Source organism: Plecotus auritus (genome assembly GCF_963455305.1).
Source record: "Plecotus auritus genome assembly, chromosome: 6".
NCBI classification, from domain to species: Eukaryota; Metazoa; Chordata; class Mammalia; order Chiroptera; family Vespertilionidae; genus Plecotus; species Plecotus auritus.
In genome coordinates, this window is record NC_137773.1 from 139725709 (window position 1) to 139753474 (window position 27766).

General features: G+C 38.2%; 1 protein-coding gene across 2 annotated transcripts in view; it reads right to left on the reverse strand.

The window, feature by feature from the left end:
- Positions 1 to 27766, reverse strand: part of RAD18 (RAD18 E3 ubiquitin protein ligase) — an 87916-nt gene that overhangs the window by 33695 nt on the left and 26455 nt on the right. For both annotated transcript variants that reach the window (XM_080673924.1, XM_080673923.1), the window contains 3 exons: positions 23643 to 23827; positions 13031 to 13107; positions 11481 to 11541 (listed from right to left, as the gene is read on the reverse strand). In XM_080673924.1, the coding sequence (XP_080530050.1) occupies positions 11481 to 11541; positions 13031 to 13107; positions 23643 to 23827 (323 nt within the window). The remainder of the gene's footprint in view (positions 1 to 11480; positions 11542 to 13030; positions 13108 to 23642; positions 23828 to 27766) is intronic.

Consider the following 27766-nt stretch of genomic DNA (forward strand, 5'->3'; position numbering starts at 1 on the left):
AAACTGCATTTCCTAGGGCTACCCTTCCCTGATTCCAGCCATTCACTGCCTTTGAGCTATGCTACGGCTCTGTAAATGTAGGTAACCGATGGCAGTGGAAAATTCTTGTCTACACAAGCAAAATCCTGGTTGAGGAAGGCTCAAATGACTTCCCTCCCGCACTGTGGAAGGAGCAAGGTTTACCTCCATTTGCACATTTATGTTAATATTCCTGATCAATAAATGAACTGTTCTTTAGCCACTAGGGAGAGACTGCTCCTAATTTTAATACATTTGTGTGCATGGTATCTGTATGAAAACTCCCACTAAAACCAAGGTGCTGGGTTATAAAGTGTCTGGTAAGTTTTAAATAAGATACTGGTTAAAATTTCAGCAAAAGAAATATAAGTTAGCCATAAAGGTTACTAGAAAGTTAGCTTTTTAGAAACAGGTGAGATCCTAAGATTACAAGCTAGGTGATCTTTCAAGTCCTATTTAACTCTATGCATTTAAGGATAATTATTTTGTACTTCTTCACCTCCCCAGAATAAAAAATACAAATAGGCTCACACCATGGTAGTTTTTGTTAGGGAAACAGCACCATGGGGTCTCTGGAATTTATTTAGAACAGGTGTAGGCCGTTTTCCTAGTAAGGCCACTCCATTGTGTACCTGTGGATTGTGGTTTTAAGAATTACACAAGAAACTTGCTAAAGTAATCTCATTAACAGCCAAGGAGGCTTAATGACGTTATCTTCTGAAGCTATAAAATCCCAGGATTAAAAGAGATTTTCTTTTTTAAATCTAATTACCCCTATACCTAGGCTGGAAACCAAAAAGTAAATGGCAGCCACTGCGCTGGCTTTGGCCCAAGAAGTCCAATAATCACTGCTCAAAAGCCAATTTCATAAGATATATAAATGTTGAATCACTAGGTTATACATCTGAAACTAATACAATATTGTATGTTAACTATACTTTAATCAAAAAAGGAAAAAAAGAAAAATGCCAAGAGACTATCCTATGTAATAAAAGGTAATATGCAAATCGACCAAATGGTGGAACAACTGGTCGCTATAATGCGCACTGACCACCAGAGGGCAGATGCTCAACGCAGGAGCTGCCCCTGGTGATCAGTGCGCTCCCACAGGGGGAGCACCACTCAGCCAGAAGCCGGGATCACGACTGGCCAGTGCAGTGGCAGTGGAGGAGCCTCCTGCCTCCACAGCAGCGCTAAGGATGTCTGACTGCCGAGGGGCCTAAGCTGTCAGTTGGACATTCCCCGAGGGCTCCTGGACTGTAAGAGGGCACAGGCCAGGCTGAGGGACAACCCCCCCCCCTGCATGAATTTTGTGCACTGGGCCTCTAGGGACTAATAAACCTGTTCAAACTCATCCTTCACCTCATTTTAGAAGTTCTGCCATTTGGCAAGGAGTACTTTATAGAGTGTAAAATCTCCATTCTGCTGGTTAGATGCCCTGCATTTACCTCTTAAAAGTCTTAAGTGGCTCAGATAGTTGTGGGAACTGATGAATAAGCCCACATTCAACCAAATCATATTCTTCAAGATTTTTAATACCTGAATCATACCACCCTTTATGCCTCTTCAGGCTGAAATACCATAATCTTTCTAGTGCCAAGTCAAGCCCTTCACTCTCTGACCACCTTATTTACTCTTTTTTAGACCAGCTTTTACAGCCAGATGTTTCTGGGTCTGCCTGTAAACCCAGGGGTGTACAAGACCAAAACCAAGCTCTTCCAAGATTGGACAGGCTCACCCCCTCTCCAGTGACACCACTGAGATACTGCTGCATCCACCACTGTGAGCTTGCCAGCTAACCAATACTTTGCTGATGAGATGGGTAGTGATATTAAGGAATGCTATGTTTTAAAAATATGTTTTTAATTAATTTTTTAGAGAGAGAAAAGGAAAGGGAGAGAGAGAGAGAGAAACATCAATGAGAGAGAACATCGATTAGCTGCCTCCTGCACACCCCTCATGGGGGATTGAGTCTGGGCATGCGCCCTGACTGGGAATCGAAGCAGCAACCTTTTGGTGCATCGTTCAATACTCAACCACTAAGCAAGAATGCTATTTTTTAGTATTATAATATATAAATGAAATATGCAAACATTTGGACCTCAATAAACCAATATTTTCCAAATAACCAACAAATGATGTTATAAATTCACAGATAAAAGGTCCATTCAAAGTGCCTGACAGAGGATTTTAATGTAATTAAAGTACAAAAACTTCATTAATATATTTTCAAATTCTATTGTAATTAACCTTTCTGAAATAACACTGCCATATTTTAGTATAGTATCAAAGAATATCCACAATTATCTAAAACATTTATTGAAACACTTGCTCTTTTCAATAACCTATCTCACAGACTGGATATTTTTCATATACTTTAAGCGAAATAACACAGGGCAACAGTTTAAATGCAGAAGCTAGTATAAGAATTGAGATGTCTTTTATTAAGCAATACATTAAGGAGATCTGCAAAAAAAACAGAAAAGAATGCCATTCTTCTCACTAAATTTTTAAAATCAGACTTGAGAAATATTTTACACAAAAATTAATCAATTTTAAGTGAACACTGATGTGTTTTTTAAAAAATATATGGTCATGTAACTACCAATACAATCATGAAACGAAAGATTTAAATCACTCAAAAGAGCTCTTCACGACCCTTTGTAATCAGTCCCCCCCTTTTTTCTCCACCCACAGCCCCTGGCAGTACCAAACTGCTCTCTGTTCTATATTTTTGCCTTTTCTAGACTTTATATAAGTGCAATCATACGGTATTCTCCATTTTAATTTGATTTTCTCTTAGCATAATGTTTCTGAGATAGATCCATGTATAAGGGGTTAATTCTTTTATATGGATGTACCACTGTTTATGAATATGTAGGTTGTTTTCATTTTAGGGTAATATGAATAAACTGCTATAACATTTATCTATAACACTCAAGCTGTTCATTTACAACTGATAAAATTTTTTGTAAATTATATCTCAATAAATATGATTGTAAAAATCTGTATAGACATATGCTTTCATTTGCCTTGGGGTAAATAGCTAGGAATATAGAATGTATGGTAGGTGTATGTTTGACTTCATAACAAACTGCTAAACTGTTTACCTAAGTGAATGTATCATTTTGCATTATCACCAGCAATATATGAGAGTTCCATCCTGTCAACACTTAATATTGTCCCTTTTCAATTAAAATAAGTGTGTAGTATTATAGCATTATTTCATTATCATTTTAATTTATATTTTCCCAATAAGTAATGACTAGTAAAACTAACCATATCTTCTTGTGGTTATTTGGTGTTTGAGTATCTCCTTTGCTGAAGAATCTGTTTAAATCTTTACCCTTTTTAAAAATATGATATATGCCTTATTATTGAATTGTAAGAGTCCTTTTTTAAAAAATATTTTTATTGATTTCAGAGAGGAAGGGAGAGGGAGAGAGAGATAGAAACATCAATGATGAGAGAGAATCACTGATCGGCTGGCTGCCTTCTGCACGCCCCCCAGTGGAGACCAAGCCCTCAAACTGGGCATGTGCCCTTGACCAGAATCGAACCCTTCAGTCCACAAGCCAGCGCTCTATCCACTGAGCCAAACCAGCTAGGGCTGTAAGAGCTCTTTATATAGTCCTGGCCTGGGTGGTTCAGTGGTGGAGCATTAGCCCAGGTATCAAAGGGTTGAGGGTTCAATTCCTGTGCAGGAGGCAATCAATCGATGTTTCTCTCTCTCTCTCTCTCTCTCTCTCTCTCTCTCTCTCTCCCTCCCTCCCTCTCTCTCCCCCGAGCCTTCCACTCTCTCTAAAAAAATAAATGGAGAAAATATCCTCCAGTGAGGATTAAAAATTTAAAAAAGAGTTCTTTATATATTATAAATGCCAGAACTTTGTTAAATATAAATTTTACATTTTCTTATAATCTGTGGCTTGCTTTTTCATTTTCATATTTGTCTTCTGAAAAGGTGTTTTTAATTTTAATAACAGTTATATTTTCTTTCATCTTTTTCTTTTATGATTTATACTATTTGTAAAAGATAACCATATTGACTGAATAAAAAGTTTTATTTCTTCCTTTCAAATCACGTATTATTTTTCTTTCTTGCCTTATCACAGTCTAGGATTTATAGTACAATGTTGAATAAAGTGATAAAAATAAATACCTCTACTTTTTTCCAAGTCAGAGGAAAACCATTTAATATTTCACCATTACATATGCTGTTAGGTGTAACTTTTTCATAAATATACTTTATCAGATTGAAGAAATTCTAGTTTAGTGAAAGTTTTATTATAAGTGGATGATCAATTTTATCAAATGCTTATTCTGCATCTACTTAGAGAATCACATACTGTTTTTTAGTATGTTAATAGAATTACGTTATTTTTCTAACATTAAACCAATCTTGTATTCTTAGGATAAATCCCACTTGTTTATGATGTATTATCCTTTCTACGTACTGCTAGATTTCATTTACTAAAATTTTGTAAAGGATTTTTGCATCTATGTTCATGAGGAATATTGGCCAGAACTTTTATCATACTGTCTTCGTCTGGTTGCATTTCATGGAAACTGGGCCTACTAAAATGAAGTCAAAAGTATTTCTTCCGTTTCAATTTTCTAGAAGAATTTGTGTAGAGTTGGTATTATTTCTTTCCTTATGTGTTTCATAGACTTCACCAGTGAAGCCATTTGGACCTGGAGTTTTCATTGGGAATGCAAATTCAATTTATTTAATAGATACAGGATATAGGACTAGTTAGCTTATCTATTTCTTCTTAAGTAAGATTTAGTAATTTGTGTCTTTCAAGGAATTCATCCATTTCTTGTGTTCTCATATTTAATGGTAAAGTTATTAATAATATTCCCTTTATTATTCCTTTAATATCAGTAGGATACTTAGTAGTCTCCCCTCTTTTATTCCTGATACTAGAGGCCCGGTGCACAAAATTTGTGCACCCTCAGCCCGGCCTGTGCCTTCTCACAGTCTGGGACCTCTTGGGGGATGCCCACCTGCCGGCTTAGGCCCGCTCTCCATGGGGAGTGGTAGACATCCCTCTTGTAGTCCGGGACCCCTCACTTCTTACCACCCGCCTGCTCACTGCTCCTTACTGCTCAGCTCACTGCTCCTTAGCACTGCTGTGGTCCTGCCACACGCTGCGCTTGCCAGCCATAAGCCCACCTTGTGGCTGAGCGGCGCTCCCTCTGTGGGAGCACACTGACCACCAGCAGGCAGCTCCTGTGTTAAGTGTCTGCCCCCTGGTGGTCAGTGTGCATCACAGTGACCAGTTGTTCTGGTAGTTCCATCGTAATGGTTGCTTAGGCTTTTATTATATAGACTAGAGGCCCGGTGCATGAAAATTCAAGCACTGGGGAGGGGGGGGTCTCTCAGCCCAGTCTGCCCCCTCTCACAGTCCAGGAACCCTCAGGGATAGGAGGCAACCCAGCGATAAGGGGAAGGCGATGTCCCCATCACACCTCTGCTGCCACCACTGTGGGCAGCGCAAGCCTTGGCCAGCCCTGGTTAACTGAGCCTCGGGCAGCTCTGGGCGGCTGGGCAGCCGCCATCTGAGGCTTGTCTACACCTCGGGCATCAGCTGGGCAGCCGCCACCCAAGACTTGCCTGCGCCTCGGGCCGGCCCTGGGCAGCTGGGGGGGTGAGGGGACTAGGGGACTATGGAGGCAGGTGCGCGGAGTGGCCAGGCCAACCTGGGGGCAGGCCCAGCCTTGCCGTGTGCCTGCTGCCCCAGCGGGGCTGAGGGGACTGGCCGCCGCCATCTTTGAGGGTGTGGCATTCAATTAGCATATTCCCTCCTTATTGGCTATGGTCACCGCCATCTTTGAGGGCGGGAAATTAGCATATTCCCTCCTTATTGGCTGTGGGCGCTGCCATCTTTGAGGGTGTGGCAATCAATTAGCATATTCCCTCCTTATTGGCTATGGTCACCGCCATCTTTGAGGGCGGGCAATTAGCATATTCCCTCCTTATTGGCTATGGTCACCGCCATCTTTGAGGGCGGGCAACTAGCATATTCCCTCCTTATTGGCTGTGGGCGCTGCCATCTTTGAGGGCGTGGCAATCAATTAGCATATTCCCTCCTTACTGGCTGCGGGCGCTGCCATCTTTGTGACAGCATGAGGGTCAATTAGCATATTTTCTCTTTATTAGATAGGATTGGTAATTTCTATTTTCTGTTTTTGTCCTGAACAGGCTTGCTAGAGGTTTTTAATTTTATTAAGCTTTACAAAGAACCAGCTTTTGGTTTCACAGACTTTCTCAATAATTTTTCTATCTTCACTTTCATTGGTTTCTGCTCTTTAATATTACCAGCCTTCTGTTTACTTTGGGTGGAATCTGCTCTTCTTTTCCTAGTTTCTTAAGGTGAAAGCATAGATATCTAATTTAAAACCTCTCCTCTTTTCTAATACAAGTATTTAATGTTATACATTTCCCTCTAAGCACTGCTTTAGCTGCATTCCACATTGATATGAAGTATTTTCATTCAGTTTTATATATATCTTAATCTGTTTTTACTTCATCTAGTGTATATTTCAATTCAGGTATATTACCATAAAATGAATTCCATTTGAGTTTTTTTATATCATCCATTTCTCACCTCAGCAGGACCCCACTTAATTCTTCCTTCTTGATATATGGAACATATTTATACATGCTGTTTTAACATTTCTGTCAACTAGTCTCATCATCTGTCATTCCCGAGTTTGGTTCTTGTAAATAAATAAATAAATAAATAAAAACAAAAATTTCTCCTTTCCATGAATCTTATTTTTCTGCTTCTTTGAATTCCTGGTAATTTCAATAGGATACTAAATACTATTAATTTTATTCTCTTGGTTGCTAGATTTTGTTCTATCCTTAAATTGTATTATATTTTGTTCTGAAGAATATCAAGCTACTTGGAATCAACTGAGTCATTCCAAGGCTTGCTTTCAATATTTAATAGGGCAGATTATGAAGATAATAAGAAGACAAGCCACAGACCAGGAAAAAATATTTGCAAAAGACATAAGACTGTTATCCAAAATATACAAAGAACTTCCAAAAGTCAAGAAGAAAATGAATGACCCAATTAAAAAAAATGGGCCAAAGATCTGAACAGACACTTCCTGGAAAAAGATATACAGATGGCAAATAACCATATGAAAAAATGCTCAACATCATATATCAGTAGATAATTGTATTAGAATGGCAAAAATCCAAATCATTAACAACACATATGCAGGTAAGGATAAGAAGCAACAGTAACTCTTATTCTTTGCTAGTGGGAATGCAAAATGGTACAAGAGATTTAAAATACAAGTTCTTACAAAACTAAAGATACCTTATGATCTAGCACTGACATGCCTTAGTATTTATCCAAATACATTGAAACTTATGTTCACACAAAAACCTGCACAAGAACCTAAGGAACTTTTTAAATAACTGCCAAAAGAAGCAGTAGGTAAGTTGATTATTAGGTATTAGGTAAACTGATAAACTATAGTACATCCAGAAAATGGAATATTGTTCAAGGCTAAAAAGAAATGAGCTATCAAGTCAGGAAAAGACATAGAGGAACCTGAAATGCATATTACTGAGAAAGAAGACAATCTGAAAAGGCTATATACTGTATAATTCCAATTACATGAAATTCTGGAAAAGAAAAAAACTATAAAGACAGTGAAAAGATAAGTGGTTGTCAGGGGCTAGGAAGAAAGGAGGGATCAATAAATAAAGCACAGTGAGTATTCTGTATGATAAGATAATGATAGATACATGTCATTATATATTTGTTAAAACCCATAGACTATATACCACCAAGAGTGAACCCTACTGTAAACTATGCACTTTGTGATAATGACGTGTCAGTATACCACTCTGGTGAGAGATGTTGATGGCAGGAGAGATGGTGCATCTGTGCACCAGGGGAGATATAGGAACTCGCTGCATTTCCCCCTCAATATTACATTTTACTCTAAAACGTAAAGTCTATTTTTAAAAAAATTTTTCATTAGAGAAAATTAGTACAACCATTAGTGTAAAGAGGACAACAAATAACTGCCCAAAGGCCAAATCCAATCTATGGCACATTTTTGTATGGCTCTCTAGTTAAGAATGCTTTTTATAATTTTATAAAGATGTGTTAACAAATAGGACATTTGACAAAGACCATATATAATCTGCAAAGCCTAAAATATTTATTATCTGGCTCTAAGGTAGATTAGATTAGCCCAGCTGCTAAAGCAATAATACCTTTCTGAGGATTCTGTCTGATGTCCCCAAATACTGTGAGGTATGTGCGTTTTTTTTGTGTGTGTTTTTTTTGTACTAGGGCTTGTGATGGATTCAAATTGTTCCAGACCCTATGTGAGCTCCAGAAAATGTTCTGGAGCTAGTCCTTTCAATTAGCCTTTCCCTAGCCTCAGGCACTTTCCTCTCCTTCATGTGCATTGCTAGGCAGCAAAAAGCTTAACAGGATCTTCCATGCATCATATAGAGCTCTCATCTCTCTGAGGTTCTCTCCTCTCTGGTAAGCTGTCCCACAAATTCTAGCCACCTTGGCCTCCCACAACTTTCATTTCTGGTTTACCTACTCAGTGATCCACCAGATTATTTTGGGGTTCTCCTACCCAATGCCTAAAAACTGCCGCTAGGCAGTAAGCTCTGGAACTGGAGAGCTCTCCGATTTTTCCTTCCTTCAGGAATCACAATCCTGTGCTACTTTCCCCCAGGATCTAAAAAACCACTGTTTCATACATTTAACCTGGTTTTCTGGTTTATTAATGAAAGAAAGTAAATATAGTCTCTGTTATGCTATCTGGGCTAGTAGAAAATTCCATTTATTTTGATATATATATTTTTTTGTTTTGGGAACATTATTTTCTATCAGGTTATGTTAATATGTAATGGATTTGTTATTTTTAAATGAGTTAATAAATAATTTTGAAATTTCTTGGTTTTAATTTTCCTTTGATCCATGAGTTATTTGGAAGTGTGTTGCTTAGTTTCTAAATATTTGGAAGATTTCCAGGAGGCTTTGTTACTGATTTCCAATTTAATTCTATTGTGGTCATGCTACAGTAGGCAGTTTGTTAGACATTAACAAAAAAGGAAGGGAGCAAACGGAACCAGACACCTGATTAAGCCAGATTAACTAGAAAAGAACAGTTTCAGTCACCCCAGGAGCAACCTGCACCACTCTACCTGATTGAGCAGGGAGGGAGAAAGTAGGGGGTCGGGGGAGTCCTTTCACTCAGTGCATGAGCATTAGAAGCCAAAATGGCAACCATAAAGGGGGAGGGGACTAGCCTGGGGAAGTCTGGGGGAAAGATCTAATAGGGTAAGGCCACAAACCCCCAGAAGATCCAGGAAAGAGATTGGATAGGGGAGGGCATGGGCACTGCCTGGGAAAAAGTCAGGAGAGAGATTGAAGACTGAATAGTTAAAAAGAAAGACTGCTCTTTTCTGAACTCAAGGAAATATATAGAAGCTAACAGGGATGGGCAAACTTTTTGACTCGAGGGCCACAATGGGTTCTTAAACTGGACCAGAGGGCCGGAACAAAAGCATGGATGGAGTGTTTGTGTGAACTAATATAAATTCAAAGTAAAGGAGCGGAGGGGAGAGCAAGAGAACCCTCCGCTCTTTCGGCTCTGCGGGCGGGATAGAACAGCCGAACAGGCCAGATCCGCCCACGGGCCGTAGTTTGCCCACGGCTGACCCAGCGCACGCCCTCCTTGGAGCATGCTCATGCCCTTCTTTCGGGCACGTACTTTTTGCCTTCTTTCCTCCTAAACTCTAAGGATCCCCACCAGACTTGCCACCAGGGGAGCAGCTAGCAGTGGCAGAGGACTCTCCTTTTGCATCTGTCCACGAGGCCGCTACTATAGCCAACCGGCTCTAGGCCTCTCCAAGGGTGTACGACCTCACTCACTCTAATAAATCTTGCCGCTTAAATTCCTCCTATGTGCCAGTCTTAAATTCTTTTCCTGAAACACCTCAGAAGAATCCTATTTTCAGACCATGCCAGGGCAGACCCACTGGGTCCTGGTCCTTCTTCAGTAACAGTCAGAAAAATATACTTTGTATGCTGAATGAATACACAAGGTGAACCTTCTGCAGATTCCTAGGGTGCTCCCCCTGCCCGCATCCTCTCTCCCTCTCCCTTCCTCCCTCTTTAAAATAAAATTTAAAAAAAACTACATGCATGTAAAACATTAATTAAAATGTTTAAAAGAAATCAATAGTATATTTAGAGCCCAACACTAAATCAAAATGTACGACTACATAATAAGAACTTAAGTTTTGCAAGAGCCTGAAAGTTGTGTGTTTTGGGGGTTTTTAAGTACATACTGAGGTGTTTTAGGGCTAAACCAATTAGTTTAACATGACCTATTTAGTAAAGCTTTTTTTAGATATTTAATAGTGGGCAATAGATATTTGTATATTGTCTTGCCTGCATCTAATCCACTTCTTTCTTAGTGAGGCATGTTTGTTAGATACCACTCTTTTAGTGATTTAAATTACTTTTTCTTCATGCAAATTTTCTGTTTTCCTTATTGTTATAGGCCTTAATTTTGCCAAATCAGTGATCATTTGGTTGTCTCTATCTCCTGTCTCAAGAAAAATCACTTTGGCTTCCCAAAAGTTGATAAAAAAAAAAAAAAAAAAATCACACCATACTTATCTTTCCAGCAACAGAGAAATGACTTTTGTTGTTCAGCACAGGCCATCACACCTACATCTAGTGCCTGTGTACTACTGCATCCTCCCTCCCTAAATAGACCACTGCTGAATCTGTCCCTTCAAAACTTAAGAACTGAAAAAAGAAGACAACATTCTCTTAGCACAACCAAAACATTGTATGTGCGGTACACTCATTCAACAAATACTTATTAACTATCTACTGTTTGCCAAGCACTTAAATTTAAGCTAAAAACAAACCAATCAAACAAAGGATAACAGCTTCCTAACAGCTAAAACAGTAATGTGTTAGCCCTAGGAAAGATATATACAAAGGCCATTTAAGAAAAAGGAAGTGATAAAGTTAGGAAGTTGTTACTACCTAGTAAAATGAAAACTCTTTTTGGCATAAATTTGCAAGCTATTAGTGCTGAAATTCTTTACAGTATTGTCACTGAGTGGCTTGAGGACAGGAAAGTCAGAAATGTTTCCATTTTAATCCTATTTCTTCTCACAAAGATGCTTTGAGAGCAACTAATTAATACTTGCAAAGTGCTTAGTGATAAGCTTGAAGTAGAATGCTAGTCACAAATGAAAAAGCAGGCACACTGACTTATAAAAAAAGTCCCTGTCTGAGTAAGCACAACTAAAATTCAGTCTCTTAAGTAATATTAACAAGATAAGTGTGTACCAAACATTAATATGAAAAATTTATTTTAAAACTTTAAGATAAAAAACTGCAACCCAAATTCTTTGCAAATAAAAAAAACCTCCTACAACTTACGGTATTTACTGTGGATTTCGTCTATTTCCTTTTCTGTTTGGTCCTTCGTAAAAACCATTATCTAAAATAATAAAAAATTCTTCATTAAAAATTCATTAAGTGACAAAAATAGAAATCAGTACTATAAACTTTAAAATCTCAAATGTGGGTGTTTAAATAGAATAAAATAATCACTCATTTCTTTTTCACACAGACCTAGGAAAAGTAACTCCTGAGTATTTCTCTTGAATATCATAATTAATATATATTTTACTCATTACTTATTTCTCATTCACGTAGAAAATGCAGCATGAATTCCATTAGAATACATAAAGTATTAATACAACAATTAACTTTCCTATTTTCAATAGTTAATTTTTTCACATTCATTAATACAACAAACTACAAAACACTTGAAACTACAAGACTGGAGACATTTAGCAGATCATTAATAAGGCAGATTTTCTTGTCTGCCTTCTATCTTTTCCAGCCTAACTTCCCCAAATCTATAAGAAATGTAATATATAGGAAAAATACAAGAAATGTTACATTTATAGTTCCACTTTTACACATCTGAGACTTAAAAAATCAAAAGTGTACTTACATGACTCACTACCATCTCCATCTTACAGTTAGCCCTCAGGTAGTAATAAAGTTAATGCAAATCTCATTTTTTCCTACTACTGATTATAAGCTCACTCCCCACTACAAAAACACATTATGGATGATCTAGGGGGAAAAAGTCTACTTGGGAGAGCCCAAAACACTGCCTACATGTGCCACAGGACACATGACTATTTTCTTCCTTGACATCCTTTCCTCAAGTTTTAGGCCTATATGCTAGCAGCCGTGGGCAAACTACGGCCCACGGGCCGGATCCGGCCTGTTCGGCTGTTCTATCCGGCCCACAGAGCCGAAAGAGCGGAGGGTTCTCTTGCTCTCCCCTCCGCTCCTTTACTTTGAATTTATATTAGTTCACACAAACACTCCATCCATGCTTTTGTTCCGGCCCTCCGGTCCAGTTTAAGAACCCAATTGTGGCCCTCGAGTCAAAAAGTTTGCCCACCCCTGTGCTAGAGGAAAGCAATAGTGAAACATTTTAGGTTTCTGATTCCCTCAATAAGCTCAACAGATATTCTATAAACTCCTACAATTACTTAATTTCTCAATCAGGACAATCATGGAATTGCAGAATGCCAGAGCTAAAAGGGGATCTTAGAGATCATAGAGTTAAATCCCGAAATTTTACAGATGAAGATGGTAAGGGCAGCAGAAGTTAAATAGCTTACCAAATACAACGAGCAGAGAAAGGGCCAATATAAAGGCTACCTGATATGTAGGCATATGCTTTTTCTAAGGACTATAACCCATTAATAAACTCTAGATTGCATTCTGTGCTAGAAGACTGCTAAATATGATAGAATTTTGTGCTAAAAATGAGCTGCAGGTAAATCATAATATATTAAGTGGAAATGTGTTCTAGTACATTCTGGCTTGCTTTAATTTTAGGAGAGTATTCAACTTTCCTTTCCTTTATTTCTACCCAGATACTGAAATAGACCATAACATACTCTTTCATTGAGTTTACTAGCTTCAAGACGCATCCTAGTCTTCTCCATATTTTCAAGTTCTTGAACTATTTCAGCAGCTGTTAAAATAAACACATATAGCCAATGTTAATTATGTCTCTCCCTCCCTCACTCTCTCTTTCCCTCCCTCATTTTCATTCTCCCTAAATATCAATGAAAAAAAATACCCTCAGGTGAGCATTAACAACAACAAAATAATAACAATAAGCCAATAGTAAAAATAAGATGTAATAAAAATACTCAATCCAAAAGACAGCAAAAAAGGGTAAAAGAAAGAAAAACTATATAAAACAAACAAAACAATTGGCAATATGTTAAGGTTAAAACCAACTGTATATAATTACATTAAATGTTAATGTTCAAAAGCACCAATAAAAGACAGAGAATGAAGATCAGATAAAAAGAGAAAGGCCACACTATATGCTTTCAACAGAGAACCCATCCTACATAACGAAAGCCTAATATGCAAATCGACTGAACAGTGGAACGACCAGTCAGCAGGGGAGCAGGGCCAGCGAGCGGGAGGCGCCAAGCCAGCCAAGGCAGGTGCCCACAGGCAGAGGGAGGGGATAGCAATTGGGGGGGGGGGGGCAGCAGCAACCAGCGGTAGCAGAGGGGCGAGTGGGGGGTGGGGCCAGCCACACTGTTCCCTGATTGGCCTGCCAGTCACGTCCCGCGGAGGGAGGCCCATGGGGAGCAGGTCTAAGCTGTCAGTTGGACATTCCCCAAGGGCTCCTGGACTGTGAGGGGGTTAAGGCCAGGCTGAGGGGACCCCCCCCGCCCCCGCCAAGTGCATGAATTTTCGTGCACCGGGCCTCTAGTTTTAAATAAAAAGCATAGATAGGTCAAAATAAAGTATGGAAAGAGATGTATCATATAAATACAAATTTTAAAAAACTTGAAATAGCTAGATTAACATGAAGCACAAGAGACTTCAGAACAATGAATGTTAATAGGAATAAAGAGGGAAATTATATGAAGGGGTCAATTCACCAGACATAATCTCTAATGTGTTTGCACCTGAAACAGAAATTTAAAATATATAAACAAGAACTTCTGGATTTAAACAAGATGGACTAGACTCACTCACTGCCTTCTCAGTTCTCATATTCTCCCCCATTATGCATAACCAAACATCCTAAATATAACACAATAATAAGAGAACTCTGAAAAGTGGAAGGAGGAAAATGAACTAAGGATCTAATAATTTGAGGAACAACACCACTATGGGGGGTGTCCGATTTTTCTTTTATCTTCTATATATCTGAGACTATTCTTTGGTGAAGCATGCAACCCAGAACCACCAACAGACACAAGGGTGGAAAAAGCCCCAAGAAAAACCTAAAGAAAAGCATTCTTTAATCCTGCACAGGAAGTCCTGAACACACCCCTAACTGAAAGTCTAGAATATGGCAAAAGGTTTGAGAACTGAACGACAGTGTGGAATTCCAGGTTTCAGAGTGGCCTCCAGGTAGCAATGACAGGATATAAACCAAAATAATACTACATGAGCTCTAAAAACTAAATTGTCATTAGAACCACAGCCCACAAAAGTGGGCCAGGATCTGCATGCTAACCAAAAACAGGGTGACTGCCTGCTAAAACAGAATATTTAAATAGGTTCTAGAATCTCATAACATTATACTCAAAATGTCCAGGATACAACATACTAAGAAGCAGGAAAATCACAACTTAAATGAGAAAAGACAATCAACAGATGATAACAAACACTAAAGATGACTCAGAAGTTGGAATTATCTGACAAGAATTTTAAAACTACCATCATAAAAATGCTTCAACAAGCAACTAGGAACACTCTTGAAACAAAAGCTGACAAAACTATTATTGTATGTAATACTTTTATGACAGCCATAGGTATATTATAAAAATACATCTTTTAGAAACCAAGATGGTGGCATAGGTATACACCTAAACTGCTGCCTCACACAACAATTTCAAAACTACGACTAAAAGACAAAACGGACATCATCCAGAACCACAGGAGGGCTGGCTGAGTGGAAATTCTACAACTAAAAGGAAAGAGAAAAGCACAAAGACTCAGAGGAGCTGCAGAAGGCAGAGGTACTGAGACGCATGCGCGGAGAGGACTGACAACTGAGTACGCGGCTGGCTTTCTCAAGTGGGAGGGAGACAAAAGCTCCCGTCTGCGTCCAGGCAAGACTCTGGGGACCCAGACTCATACGGGGTGAATCTGGACTGTCAGGAAAGAGAAAAGCACACTGAGACTCAGAGGAACTGTGGAAGGCAGAGGTACCGAGGCGCGTGCGTGGAGAGGGTGGGCAACTGAGTACACAGCTGGCTTTCTCAAGCAAGAGGGAGACAAAAGCTCCAGACTGCACTGAACTCCAGTTCCAGGCGAGACTCTGGGGACCCAAACTCATTCAGGGAGAAACTGGACTGTCTGGCAGTGGGTGGAACTCGAGGGCGGCTTTCTCTCGGAGGTGCTTGCCGCAATTACCATGGGACTCTGAGACACAGGGGCCTATTAGGGCAGGGCTGACGGGAAACCAATGCTGTCTGCTCCGCCCTGAGACTCCACCCCATCAAGCTGAGCACAGAGGCTTTTGAAAGTCTTCACCCATAAGGGCGTCTCCAGCACAGAAGTTCTCCCAGCATAGACACAGTGGGTCCTCACAGCCAATTGGCCTGGAGGTCAATTCCTCCCAGAGATACCAACAACAATCAAGGCTTAACTACAACAAGACTGTGTACACAGCCCACATAGGGGTGCACCAAGAGTGTCCATCTCAGGTAACTGGGGAGGCTGAGCCACTGGGCCCTATAGGACACCTAGCACACAAAGCCACTCTATCAACTCAGGGAAGCAGCCAAAATGTGGAGACAAAGAAACAGATCACAAATGAAAGAAATGGAGGAAAGCAAAAGACTGGATATAGAGTTCAAAACCACGGTTATAAGGTTTTTCAAGAATTTTCTAGAAAAGGCCAATAAATTTAGCAAGACCCTCGAGGATATGAAAAAGGACCAACTAGAAATTAAGCATACACTGACTGAAATAAAAATAATATACAGAGATCCAAAAGCAGACTACAGGATCGCAAGAATCAAGTCAAAGATTTGAAATACAAAGAAGCAAAAAACACTCAATTGGAAAAGCAAAAAGAAAAAAGAACCCAAAAATATGAAGATAGTGTAAGGAGCCTCTGGGACAACTTCAAGCGTACCAACATCCGAATTATGGGGGTGCCAGAAGAAGAGAGCAAGATACTGAAAACCTATTTGAAGAAATAATGACCGAAAACTTCCCCCACCTGGTGAAAGAAATAGACTTACAAGTTCAGGAAGCGCAGAGAACCCCAAACAAAAGGAATCCAAAGAGGACCACATCAAGACACATAATTAAAATGCCAAGAGCAAAAGACAAAGAGAGAATATTAAAAGCAGCAAGAGAAAAACAGTTACCTACAAGGGAGCACCCATACAACTGTCAGCTGATTTCTCAACAGAAACTATGCAGGCCAGATGGAAGTGGCAAGAAATATTCAAAGTGATGAATAGCAAGAACCTACAACCAAGATTACTCTACCCAGCAAAGCTATCATTCAGAATTGAAGGGCAGATAAAGAGCTTCACAGATAAGAAAAAGCTCAAGGAGTTCATCACCGCCAAACCAGTATTATATGAAATGCTGAAAGGTATTCTTTAAGAAGAGGAAGAAGAAAAAGATAAAGATAAAAATTATGAAAAACAAATACATATTTATCAACAAATGAATCTAAAAATCAAGTGAACAAAAAAATCTGATGACCAGAATAAACTGGTGAATATAATAGAATCAGGGGCATAGAAAGGGAATGGACTGACAATTCTCAGGGGGAAAGTGGTGTGGGGGGTGCGGGAAGAAGACTGGACAAAAATCATACACCTATGGATGAGGACAGTGGGGGGGGGGGGGGCGGTAAGGGCAGAGGGTGGGGTGGGAACTGGGTGGAGGGGAGCTATGGGGGAAAAAAGAGGAACAATGGTAATAATCTGAACAATAAAGATTTATTAAATTAAAAAAAAATACAGCTGATTAAAAAAAAATACATCTTTTAAAAGTTACATTTAAGTTATTACTTTCTTGTACTGAAAAGCCAGGGAGGAGGAAAGAGGGAAGGCTGGATAGAGAGGAGTAAAAAAAAAAAATTATTTAAAAAAAAAAATCTGGGATTCTTTCATATAGGTAAGTGTGTTTTGCAGTTGTGTAGTAGTACAGATGGAACAATTGTGAAAGTATTTTAGATGTATTATAGACTTGAGTAATTAGTAAATGTCCTGATGCTCCGGGGAAGGAAGATTCTCCCTGTGGAAAAAGAGAAATACAAATATGGAAGAGAGAAAGTTAATAAAGAATCCTATGAGGTTGGATTCAAAGTAGAGGTATTAGTATGTTCTCTTGATTTCAAGTGGACTTAAATGTGTGCATACACATGTATGTATGTTTATGTATGAATATATTTCTGAGTTCCATATGTTGAAAGCACCTAGAAGCAAAGGCAACATATCTTGGTTTGCAAAAAAATAAGAAGCAAAGGTCTTCAGGGAAATGGCTGATACCATATATATATATACTAAAGGCTCGATGCATAAATTTCGTGCAAGAGTAGGCCTTCCTTTACCCAGCTGGCACCAGCTTCCCTTTGGCACTCAGGACCCAGGCTTCCCTCACAGCCCCGGCTTCAATGAGAAGGTCGCCCGGAAGGACGTCCAGTCTAATTATATATATGTATACATACACACACACACACACACACAAACACACACACACACATACATATATATAAAATACATATATAAAAAATAAAGAAGCTCCCACTAGCCAAATGTGGAAAAACATAAAACCAATAAAAGGGTTACAGTAAGTTATAAATATGTGAATCTACATTGATTGTAGACAAAGAAAGAAAAACAAGAGGGCTCTTGTTTTCAGAATCATGGCAAATGGCAACCGGCAAATATGAAAGGAGAGATGAAGTTAGAAAATCATCATTTTGCAACTATGATAGAGAAGATAAAATTACTAATGAATGCTAAATACTGGGGTAAAATTTTAATGATATATAGAATATTTATATGGTATTAAAATGTTTTATACAGACTTCTTATTAGTATCAAGGGGGAGACTATACAATGGAAAAATTGACAATGTGATCAAACGTGCAATCACATTGAGGGACACAAAGATGTTGAAAACCTCTGGCTGTGACTGATATTCTGAAAAGGACAGAACATTACTTATATTGTGTTCATAGAGTATTGAAACCAATCAAATACAGGAAGGAGTAGCCAGCAGTTCATCAACATTCAGGAATGTGCAACCTGAATGTTATTATAAGAAAATATTAGACAAAGTCAAAATGAGAAACATTTTATTTGAGGGAGAAAAAAAACACACAAAGACTATATTCTTTTAAAATGCCAATGTCATGAAAAGACAAAGAAAGGCTGAGGAATTGTTCCAAAGTGAAAAAGATTGAACAGATATTACAACTGAATGCAGTATGTGATCCAAAACCGGATCATGCACTGGAGGGAAACAAAATCTACAAAGGCCATTTTTTGGTCCACTGCTGAAACCGGAATAGAGATAATAAAATACTGTAACAAAGTTTAATTTACTGAGATTGATAACTATATAAGAGAGAATATCCTTTTTCTTAGGAAATACACAATAAATATTTAGGGATAAAGAGTCAAGATTAGCCCTGGACAGTGGGTCCCAGTCAGTGGTTAGAGCATCCGCCGGAGCACCAAAGGGTCTCAGGTTCCATTCTCGGTCAAGGGCACGTACCTGGGTTGCAGGTTCAATACCAGGCCTGGTTGGGGCACATGCAGGAGGCAACCAATCAGTCAATGTTTCTCTCTCTCTCCACTTCCCCTCCCTTCTACTCTCTCTAAAACTCAACGGAAAAAATATCCTCAAGTAAGGATCAACAACAACAACAACAACAGAGTCAAGATTATACAACTTACTCTCAGACTAAAAAAAAAATATGTGGCCCAGCTGGTGTGCTCAGTGGTTGAGCGTCGACCTATGGAACCAGAAGGTCACAGTTCAATTCAATGAAATACAAAAAAGAAAAAAGTGGAATTCAATGAAATACAAAACAGACAAAAAAAATGAGAAAAAAAAGTGAAATTGATAGTTGGTTCTTTGAAAAGATCAATGAAATTATTAACCTATAAGTAATCCAATCAAGAAGAAAAAAAAACAAAAGGAAGACACATTTCTAATATCAAAAATGAAAGACAGGACATTACCACAGATCCCACAAACATTATAAGGCTAATAAAGAAATAGTTTTTTTTAAAGTTGGTAAATTATAAATTCATCAACTTAGATAAAATGGATAAATTACTTGCTAAAGATAAATGGTGTGCTTAATATTCAAAAATCAATGTAATGCAAATCAAAACCATAATTACATACCACTTCACACCCACTAGGGTGGCTATAATAGAAAAGACAGAATAACAAGTGGTAGCAACTATGTAAAGAAACTGGAACCCTCACCCACCACTAGTGGGATGTAAAATGTTGTAGCCACACTGGAAAACAGTCTGGCAAGTCTTCAAAATGTTCAGAGAGTTACCAGCTGATACAGCAATTCCACTCCTAGGTACATATCCAAAAGAAATAAAAATATATGTCCACATAAAACCGTGTACAAGAATGTTCACAGCAGGATTAGTCATAACAGCCAAAATGTGAAAAAATCCCAGATGTCAATCAATTGATGAATGGGCAAAAAATATGGCATATCCATACAATGAAATATTATTCAGCAATAAAAACAAATGAGGTACTGACCATGGATAAACCTTGAAAATATGTTAAGTGAAAGAAGTCAGTCACAGAAAGCCACCTATTTTATGATTTCATTTAAATGAAATGAACTTCCAGTTTCCAGCTCTGCTTGTAAAAAGCCTGGAAGTTGCCACTCAGTCCTAAAAACAAGTTAAAGGCTGAAAAGAGCTAATGAACCTCTCACAGAAGACAAAATGATGTAGCCATTAAAAAACAGGCTGGCAATTTCTTATATTTTTAACAATACATAACCCACGTGACCCAGCAATTCTACTCCTGGATATTTATCCCAGAGAAATGCAAATATCTGTAAGCCCATGTTCATGACAGCTTTACCCATAACAGCCAAAAATTGGAGACAGTCTAGGCATCTATTAATACGCAATACAGCCATACAATAAATGCAACAACAGGGACAAACCTCAAAAGCACTGTGCTGAGTGAAAGAAGCCAGATACAAAAAAACGATATGCTGTGCCATTTGTATTAATGCCATTTATCTGGCATTTTAGAAAAGGCAAAACTTCAGGGACATAAAAGAATCAGTATTGCCCTAATGGGTTTGGCTCAGTGGATAGAGCATCGGCCTGCGGACTCAAGGGCCCCAGGTTCGATTCCGGTCAAGGGCATGTACCTTGGTTGTGGGCACATACCCAGTAGGGAGTGTGCAGGAGGCAGCTAATCAATGTTTCTCTCTCATCGATGTTTCTAACTCTCTATCCCTCTCCCTTACTCTCTGTAAAAAATAAAAAAATCAAAAAAAAAATCAGTATTTCCCAGGGTCTAGGGTAAGGGAGAGGAAATTTACTGCAAAGAGGCAGAACTTTTGGGGGTGCATAATTTTAAGTGAAGTGATGGCTAAATGACTATATATACATTTGTCAAGATTTATTAAACTATACACTTTAAATGATTCATTACCATAAGTAAATTATACCTTAATTATTAAAATACACACATAAAGTCCTGGCCAGGTGGCTCAGTTGGTTGGAGATAAACTAAATTCATGAATTGGAAGATACTGTATAGCTATCAACTTTCCCCAAATTGATCTATAGACTCAATGTAATCCCAATCCAAGCAGGTTTTTTCTTGATGGAAATTTGCAAGCTTATTCTAAAATTTATATGGAAATGCAAAGGGCCTAGAAAAATTGAGGCAATCTCAATAAACAGCAAAGCTGGAGGAAATACATTACCAGACAGCAAGATCTATTATAAATTAAAATTAAGACAGTACACTGCTGATAAATAAATGACTGAATAAACAATGTCCAGAGACACATACAGTTAGCTGATTGCCAACGAAGACATACTGACAATTCACTGGGGAAAGAATGGTTTTTCAATAAATGATGCTGTGCCAAATGGCTATCTATATGGAAAAAACACACACAAAAGAATCTTGCTCCATCATTCACAACATATGCAAAAATCATCTCAGATAAACTGTAGGTCAAAATGTAAAAGCAGTAACAATAAAACTTTTAGAAGAAAACAAAAGAAGATCCCCATGATCTTGTGGTAGGCAAGGATATAAAAAGCATACAGCAAAAAGAAAAATGCAACCAATTGGATTATATTGAAATTAAGAACTTCTCAACTGAAACCAATAACAGTAAAAAGGTGAAATGGAAGAAGGGATTTAATATATATACATCCAGCAAGATTTGTATCCAGAAAATTTCATGTACTCCCACAAATAAATAAGAAAAAATAGATCCACAGCATAGAAAAATTGGGCATAAGACCTAAATGGATATTTTACCAAAGAGGATATCCAGATGGCCAATAACCATATAAAAATGTGCTGAACATTATAAATCATTAGGGAAATGTGAATTAAAACCATAATGAAAGATTCAAATGGATCCATTAGAAGAGCCAAAATGGAAAATTGACTATACTAATGTTGTTAAGAATATGGAAAAACTGAAACTCTCACATCCTCCTGATGAGAATGTACATTGGTACTGAGTTCTTGGCTGTATCCCCAAAAGCTGAAGATCTGCAAAAACATACTATTCCATTCCTAGGTATATATATTCAAAAAATTTGTGTGTCTGAATATACAGAGATACACAGAGATTATTCATAGCAGCATAACTTTGATGAGCCAAAGAGTGGAAAAATCCAAATGTCCATCAACCATTGAATGGATAGTGAGATACATTAGAATTCTCGGCAGCAACAACAAAATCACAAATGTACACAAAAACATGGATGAAACTTATAAACATAATGCTGCACAAATACAGATTCAAATAATTTATAGAAGCTATCTATTATTCCATTTGTAAGGATAAATTATAGGCTAAAATAGGCAAAATGTATGGTGTTAGAGGTCAAGATAGTGGTCATCTGTGAGAACGAAGGTGACAGTGATTGGGAGGGGAGGATAGAGGCTTCTGGGATGCTGATGGTAATTTGAGTAGTGGTTACAAAGACATTTGCCCTTTGTGAAACTTATTTCATAATAATTCACCAAACAATATACTTATAATTTGTGTATTTTTCTGTTTGCATAGTATTCTTTAATTTTTTTAAATTGACAATTCTATATATGCTCATAATTGAAGGAACTCTGAAATATGTGTGTGGTTAAGTGGAAGGAACAAATGATTAAATAGTGTGTACAGTCATGCACTGCTTAACAGGGATACACTGTAAGAAATGTGCCATTAGGCGATTTTGTTGTGCAAATATCACAGAGTGCACTTACACAAACCTACATGGTAAAGCCTGCTGCACACCTAGGCTAAAGGGTATAGCCCAGCCGTGGGCAAACTACGGCCCGCGGGCCAGATCCGGCCTGTTCGGCTGTTCTATCCGGCCCGCGGAGCCGAAAGAGCGGAGGGTTCTCTTGCTCTCCCCTCTGCTCCTTTACTTTGAATTTATATTAGTTCACACAAACACTCCATCCATGCTTTTGTTCCAGCCCTCCGGTCCAGTTTAAGAACCCATTGTGGCCCTCGAGTCAAAGTTTGCCCACCCCTGGTAGCCTATTGCTCCTAGGCTACAAGCCTGTACATGTTACTAGGCAACTGTAACATAATGGTAAGTATTTGTGTAATGCATTACATTAGGTTATAATATGACATTTCAACAACTACAACATCACTGGACCATAGGAATTTTTCACCTCCATTACAATCTTAAGAAACCACTGTCCTATCTGCGACCCATCGTTAACCAAAATGTTATGTGGCGTCTTGACTATAAAATACTAACAATTTTATAAAACAATAATGATCAAGAACATATGTTTACCTACAATAATCATAATGGTAACATTTACTGAATACTTGCTAGGGCACTATGCTAGGCATTTTATATACATTTTTTTCATTAATTCCTCTCAAAAACACTATGAAGTAGGTAGTGTCATAACCCTTATTTTATGGATGTGAAAACTGAGATAAGGAACTTAAGGCACTTGTCCAAAGTCACGCAGTCTTAGAGCTGCAAAGATGGGACTATAACCCAGGTTCTCTAGATCAACTCTATCCCACACTATCTCTGCAAAGACACATAAGACACTGGCAGCAGTAACTGCTTCTGAGAAGAAAATGGGGACCGAGACTGGATGAGAGAAAGGCTGGCTATCATAGTATATCTAGTACCTTCTGAAGGACTACATTTGCATATCTTACCTATTTTCAAAAATGTATCTGTTAAAAAGTTTTTTCTATGGTTTATAATCCTTGAGCTACATAAACGGCTTTATCCAGGACACGCATAACTCATTGTTTTATTGCTTTACCTGATTTAGGATGCAAAGCATCACACTGGGCATTATACATGTGAACAAATTCTTGGTGCCTTTTAATGAGCTGTTGTTTATTTCCTTGAATAGATAATCCATGCTGTTTTAGCTTTTTCTTTAAATCACGATCTGATAGCAAACTATATACAGTTTTGGGCAGCGGCTTCCTTTTGTGAACAGAACTGAAAAGGGGAAAAAAGAGATCACTAAGGGTTATTGTGAATCATCAAATGCTTTGCATGTAAAATAGTAATTTACCTTTTGACTCAATACTAGTTGACTGAGAGAACACAATCATTAAGATAAAAATGGGAAAAAGAAGGATGAAATTTACAAATAAAGTTAAAAGTGTTCAACATCACCGATCTGAGGTGCCAGTGGGACATTCAGATTGAGGGGTCTAGGTGACAGCAAACTTGGAGAAACTTAGGTGTCAGAAAGAGGTCAGCCCTAAAGATGCAGACCTGGGCCTCACATAGAAGGCTTGTGAACTAAATGCTATGAGAACTTCACTGAGAACCACACTTACACAGACTTATGCAATTCTCTATCTCTTTATAGCATGCTTTTCCTAAAATGTGCCTATGATTTCCACGCAAAATCTCTATAAAAGCCAGTTATATCAGATGATTAGAGTACAAATGCTATTGAGTATTAAGCTATAGATTTAACACTATTATCATGCACTAGAGGCCCAATGCACAAAATTCGTGCAAGGGGCTTGACCCCACCACGGCAGCGGCTGCCTCTGCCCGCCGCAGCTTCCTCAGGAAGGACGTCTGGTCTAATTAGCATATAATGCTTTTATTATTATAGGGAGCTTCTTTAGAAGAAGTTTTGATCCACAGGCAAAAGTGCCCCTCAAACTCAAGGCAATCATATTGCAAAAGCAGTAGATGAAATAAAAGAACACCTGTTGGGACGATTAGCTTTGCCCAACTCATTACCACCAATGAAAAGAGAATTCAGAAAATTGACAGGTAGATGATATTCTTGTGGTATCATCTTCAAAGAACACAACTGAAAACAACAGCAAAAAACACAACAGGGGTTTGTTCTCTTCAACTTAAATTAATTATACTAACAAATACTGTATATAAGGCATTACAAGAAGTATATTAGCAAAATCACCACCTGGCTCTTCATCCTACTTTCATAATTAATACACTGATCAGCACACTAAGATACAATTTTAAATATAACAAACCCCATTAAGTGACTTTCTTTTACTCCCTCCAAAATACATTAATAAACATTATTTGTTAAAATGGAACAGAATTCGCACCAAGTGCTTCCCCAGCTGGTCTGAAAGGTCCAGAAAAATAAAAAAATAAAAATAAATAAATGGAACAGAATTCAAGCTACCTATGGATATCAATAACTTGAGGCAATTTTATAAACACGAACAAGTTAACGAGTTTTAATCTGATAGTAATCTGTTTCTCCGAGTGCATCACCTGACTCAACACTATGGCATTTAGGTGCTTAATAAATATGTATTCAAGGCAGTCAGTACAAATCATTTTTAAACAAGACTATCAAAAGTTCAGGAAGAAATTAATAGGAACTTGAAAGCAATACGTTTATTTAAAAAAAAAACCTACAAGATTATTCAAAGGACTTCCATATACCTATTAACAAAAGGTCATGCTACCCAAATTCAAGTGTATCTCACAGCCCCCCGCCCCCTCTGCCCGAGAGCTTATTTAGAATGCAGATTCTCAGTCACTTCTCCACATCACCCCCAACTCACTTGGTCCTGAAGTGGAGCCGTAAATCTATATTAATAAGGTTTCACAGGGTAAAGCTGATCCAAATAGTAAAAAACATAGATGTGGTACAGTGATATACAGACTGAAAATAGACATTTCTCTACTAAATTATTTCCTGGATAAATTATTTCTTTTATGTTCTAATAAAGTCTAAAAGCCAGAGATAACTATTTAACTGCAGAAAGACCTGTAAAACTTCAACAGATTATATTTTTTTTCTGAAAATTACACTTCTTATAATAGATAGCCTATTGAACTCAATGAGACTGATACAATTATGGCTAAATAAAATCTCAGTAGGTAGTCAGAGCTGAAACATTCTGTATGAGTTTATAAAGCACATTGTGAGGAACAATTCACTAAGTCTGTATATCTAAAATATTTATTTTATCAAGGATAGATGATTAACTTATGACTATGAAATCTAATGAAAAACTGTACTGTTCGCTAGCATTTACAATGAAAAGCACCAGCAAAAATCAACAATTTCTACCAAGAATGTTAAATCTGAAGCCTGATAAATTTTTCCCAAAACATGAAAATGACACTGATCTTTCTTCCATGATTTAGTGAAACGGAATAATGCATTAAGAGTCATGAGAATCTGAAGACATCAAAAGAGCATTCTTTGAATCAAATCTGATATGAATCTACACAGAATGGGTAAGAGTGGTCATCCACATCGAGGAATGGCCTGTCAGGGTGTTGTAGAGAAAAACTTTTACATGTCAGAGACTCTTTTATGTGAACAGACCCCAGGGCCAAGATATAACTTCTTTAGAAATGTGGCTAAATATTTCCCTAAGTGCATCTTCACAAACACTAGTTTCACAAGATATGAGTTAGGAGGACAAATAGGTTTGGGAGTGAAATAGATTTAGAAGTTACTGGATTAAAGAAAAATCCAACAATGACCTTTAATGTAAGACTTCTCAGAGCCTTCAATCGCTAACTTGTATGGTCTTCCTGAGGGAGAGATTCAGTTTGCAGCGCTTCTCAGCTGCACAACAGAGCAACTGTCAGGACTATAGCATCCCATTGAGCAGGGTTGGAACAACTAGTGGAACTTGTTGAAGGAGTTAAATGTGTTAGAAGAAATATGATGGATGCATCTAGTAAAACAGCAGTCTTACTAGGCAAGGTATCAGTGTTGATTCCTAACTTTTCAAGGAGAAAATGCTCCTAAAGAGAAATGCAGGTCATCAGATTCTCATGGCTTATGGGAAATAATCCTTGGGATGACACAGCTTCATTTATTCCAAACCTCAACTAACAAAGTAACCTGAAAAAAAAACCAACCTAAATTTTATTCTCGTCAACAAATTTACCCACTAGGAGGCAGTGCTGTGCACACAAGACTGCGTAGGAATTTGTGGAGGCACCTGAGGGCCTAGAGGCCACCATGGATAAGAGGCAGGGACGAAGGGGGAGGTCAGGTGAAGCAGTATAACCCAAGGCCCTCCATCTCTACTTTAATGCAGCACAACCAATTTTATCTATTTCATATGTTTTAGTTCACCGCAAGATTTCACTTGAAAAAAGTGCTATTAACTCTCAAACTAAAAACACTACAATAAGAACTGTCAATTAATGCCTCCACTGTAAATTAATAAAGCATTATCATGCTGCATATGCTACCTTTTGTAAGTTATAACAGCATGAGTTTGTCCCCTGGAACCTGAATTTACTCCATATTTATTCATAAAAATTGTGACACCATTTTATCTTTAATCACAAAAAATAGTAAACGGTCCTGCCTTATTAACATGGTTTTTGGAAAATACTCTTCCAAGCCGAGACCGGTTTGGCTCAGTGAATAGAGCGTCGGCCTGCGGACTGAAGAGTCCCGGGTTCGATTCCGGTCAAGGGCATGTGCCTTGGTTGCGGGCACATGCCCAGTGGGAGGTGTGCAGGAGGCGGCTGATCGATGTTTCTCTCTCATCGATGTTTCTGGCTCTCTATCCCTCTCCCTTCCTCTCTGTAAGATATCAATAAAAAATATATTAAAAAAAAAAAAAGAAAGAAAAGAAAATACTCTTCCAAGTCCTTCAAAACAGACCAAACAGTAAGAGCCAATCATTCTATTCACCCCACTCCCAGATACCATCAATTTCTTCAGTTCCCCTCCTCTCCTTTTCCAAATCTCTCTGAATTATCACCTACTACCCCCCGCTTCACAAGAAGGGTTCTTTCTATACATCAAAGACAACTTCAAGACTGGACTCTTCATCTCTTATGCTCCCAACCTTGTTTCATCTATCATCTGTTCTCTCCCTGGAGACAGTGGAAAGAGAGAGACTGAAAGCTTAACCAATTTCTATTTTAAAAAATAAAATCTTCCTTGACCTT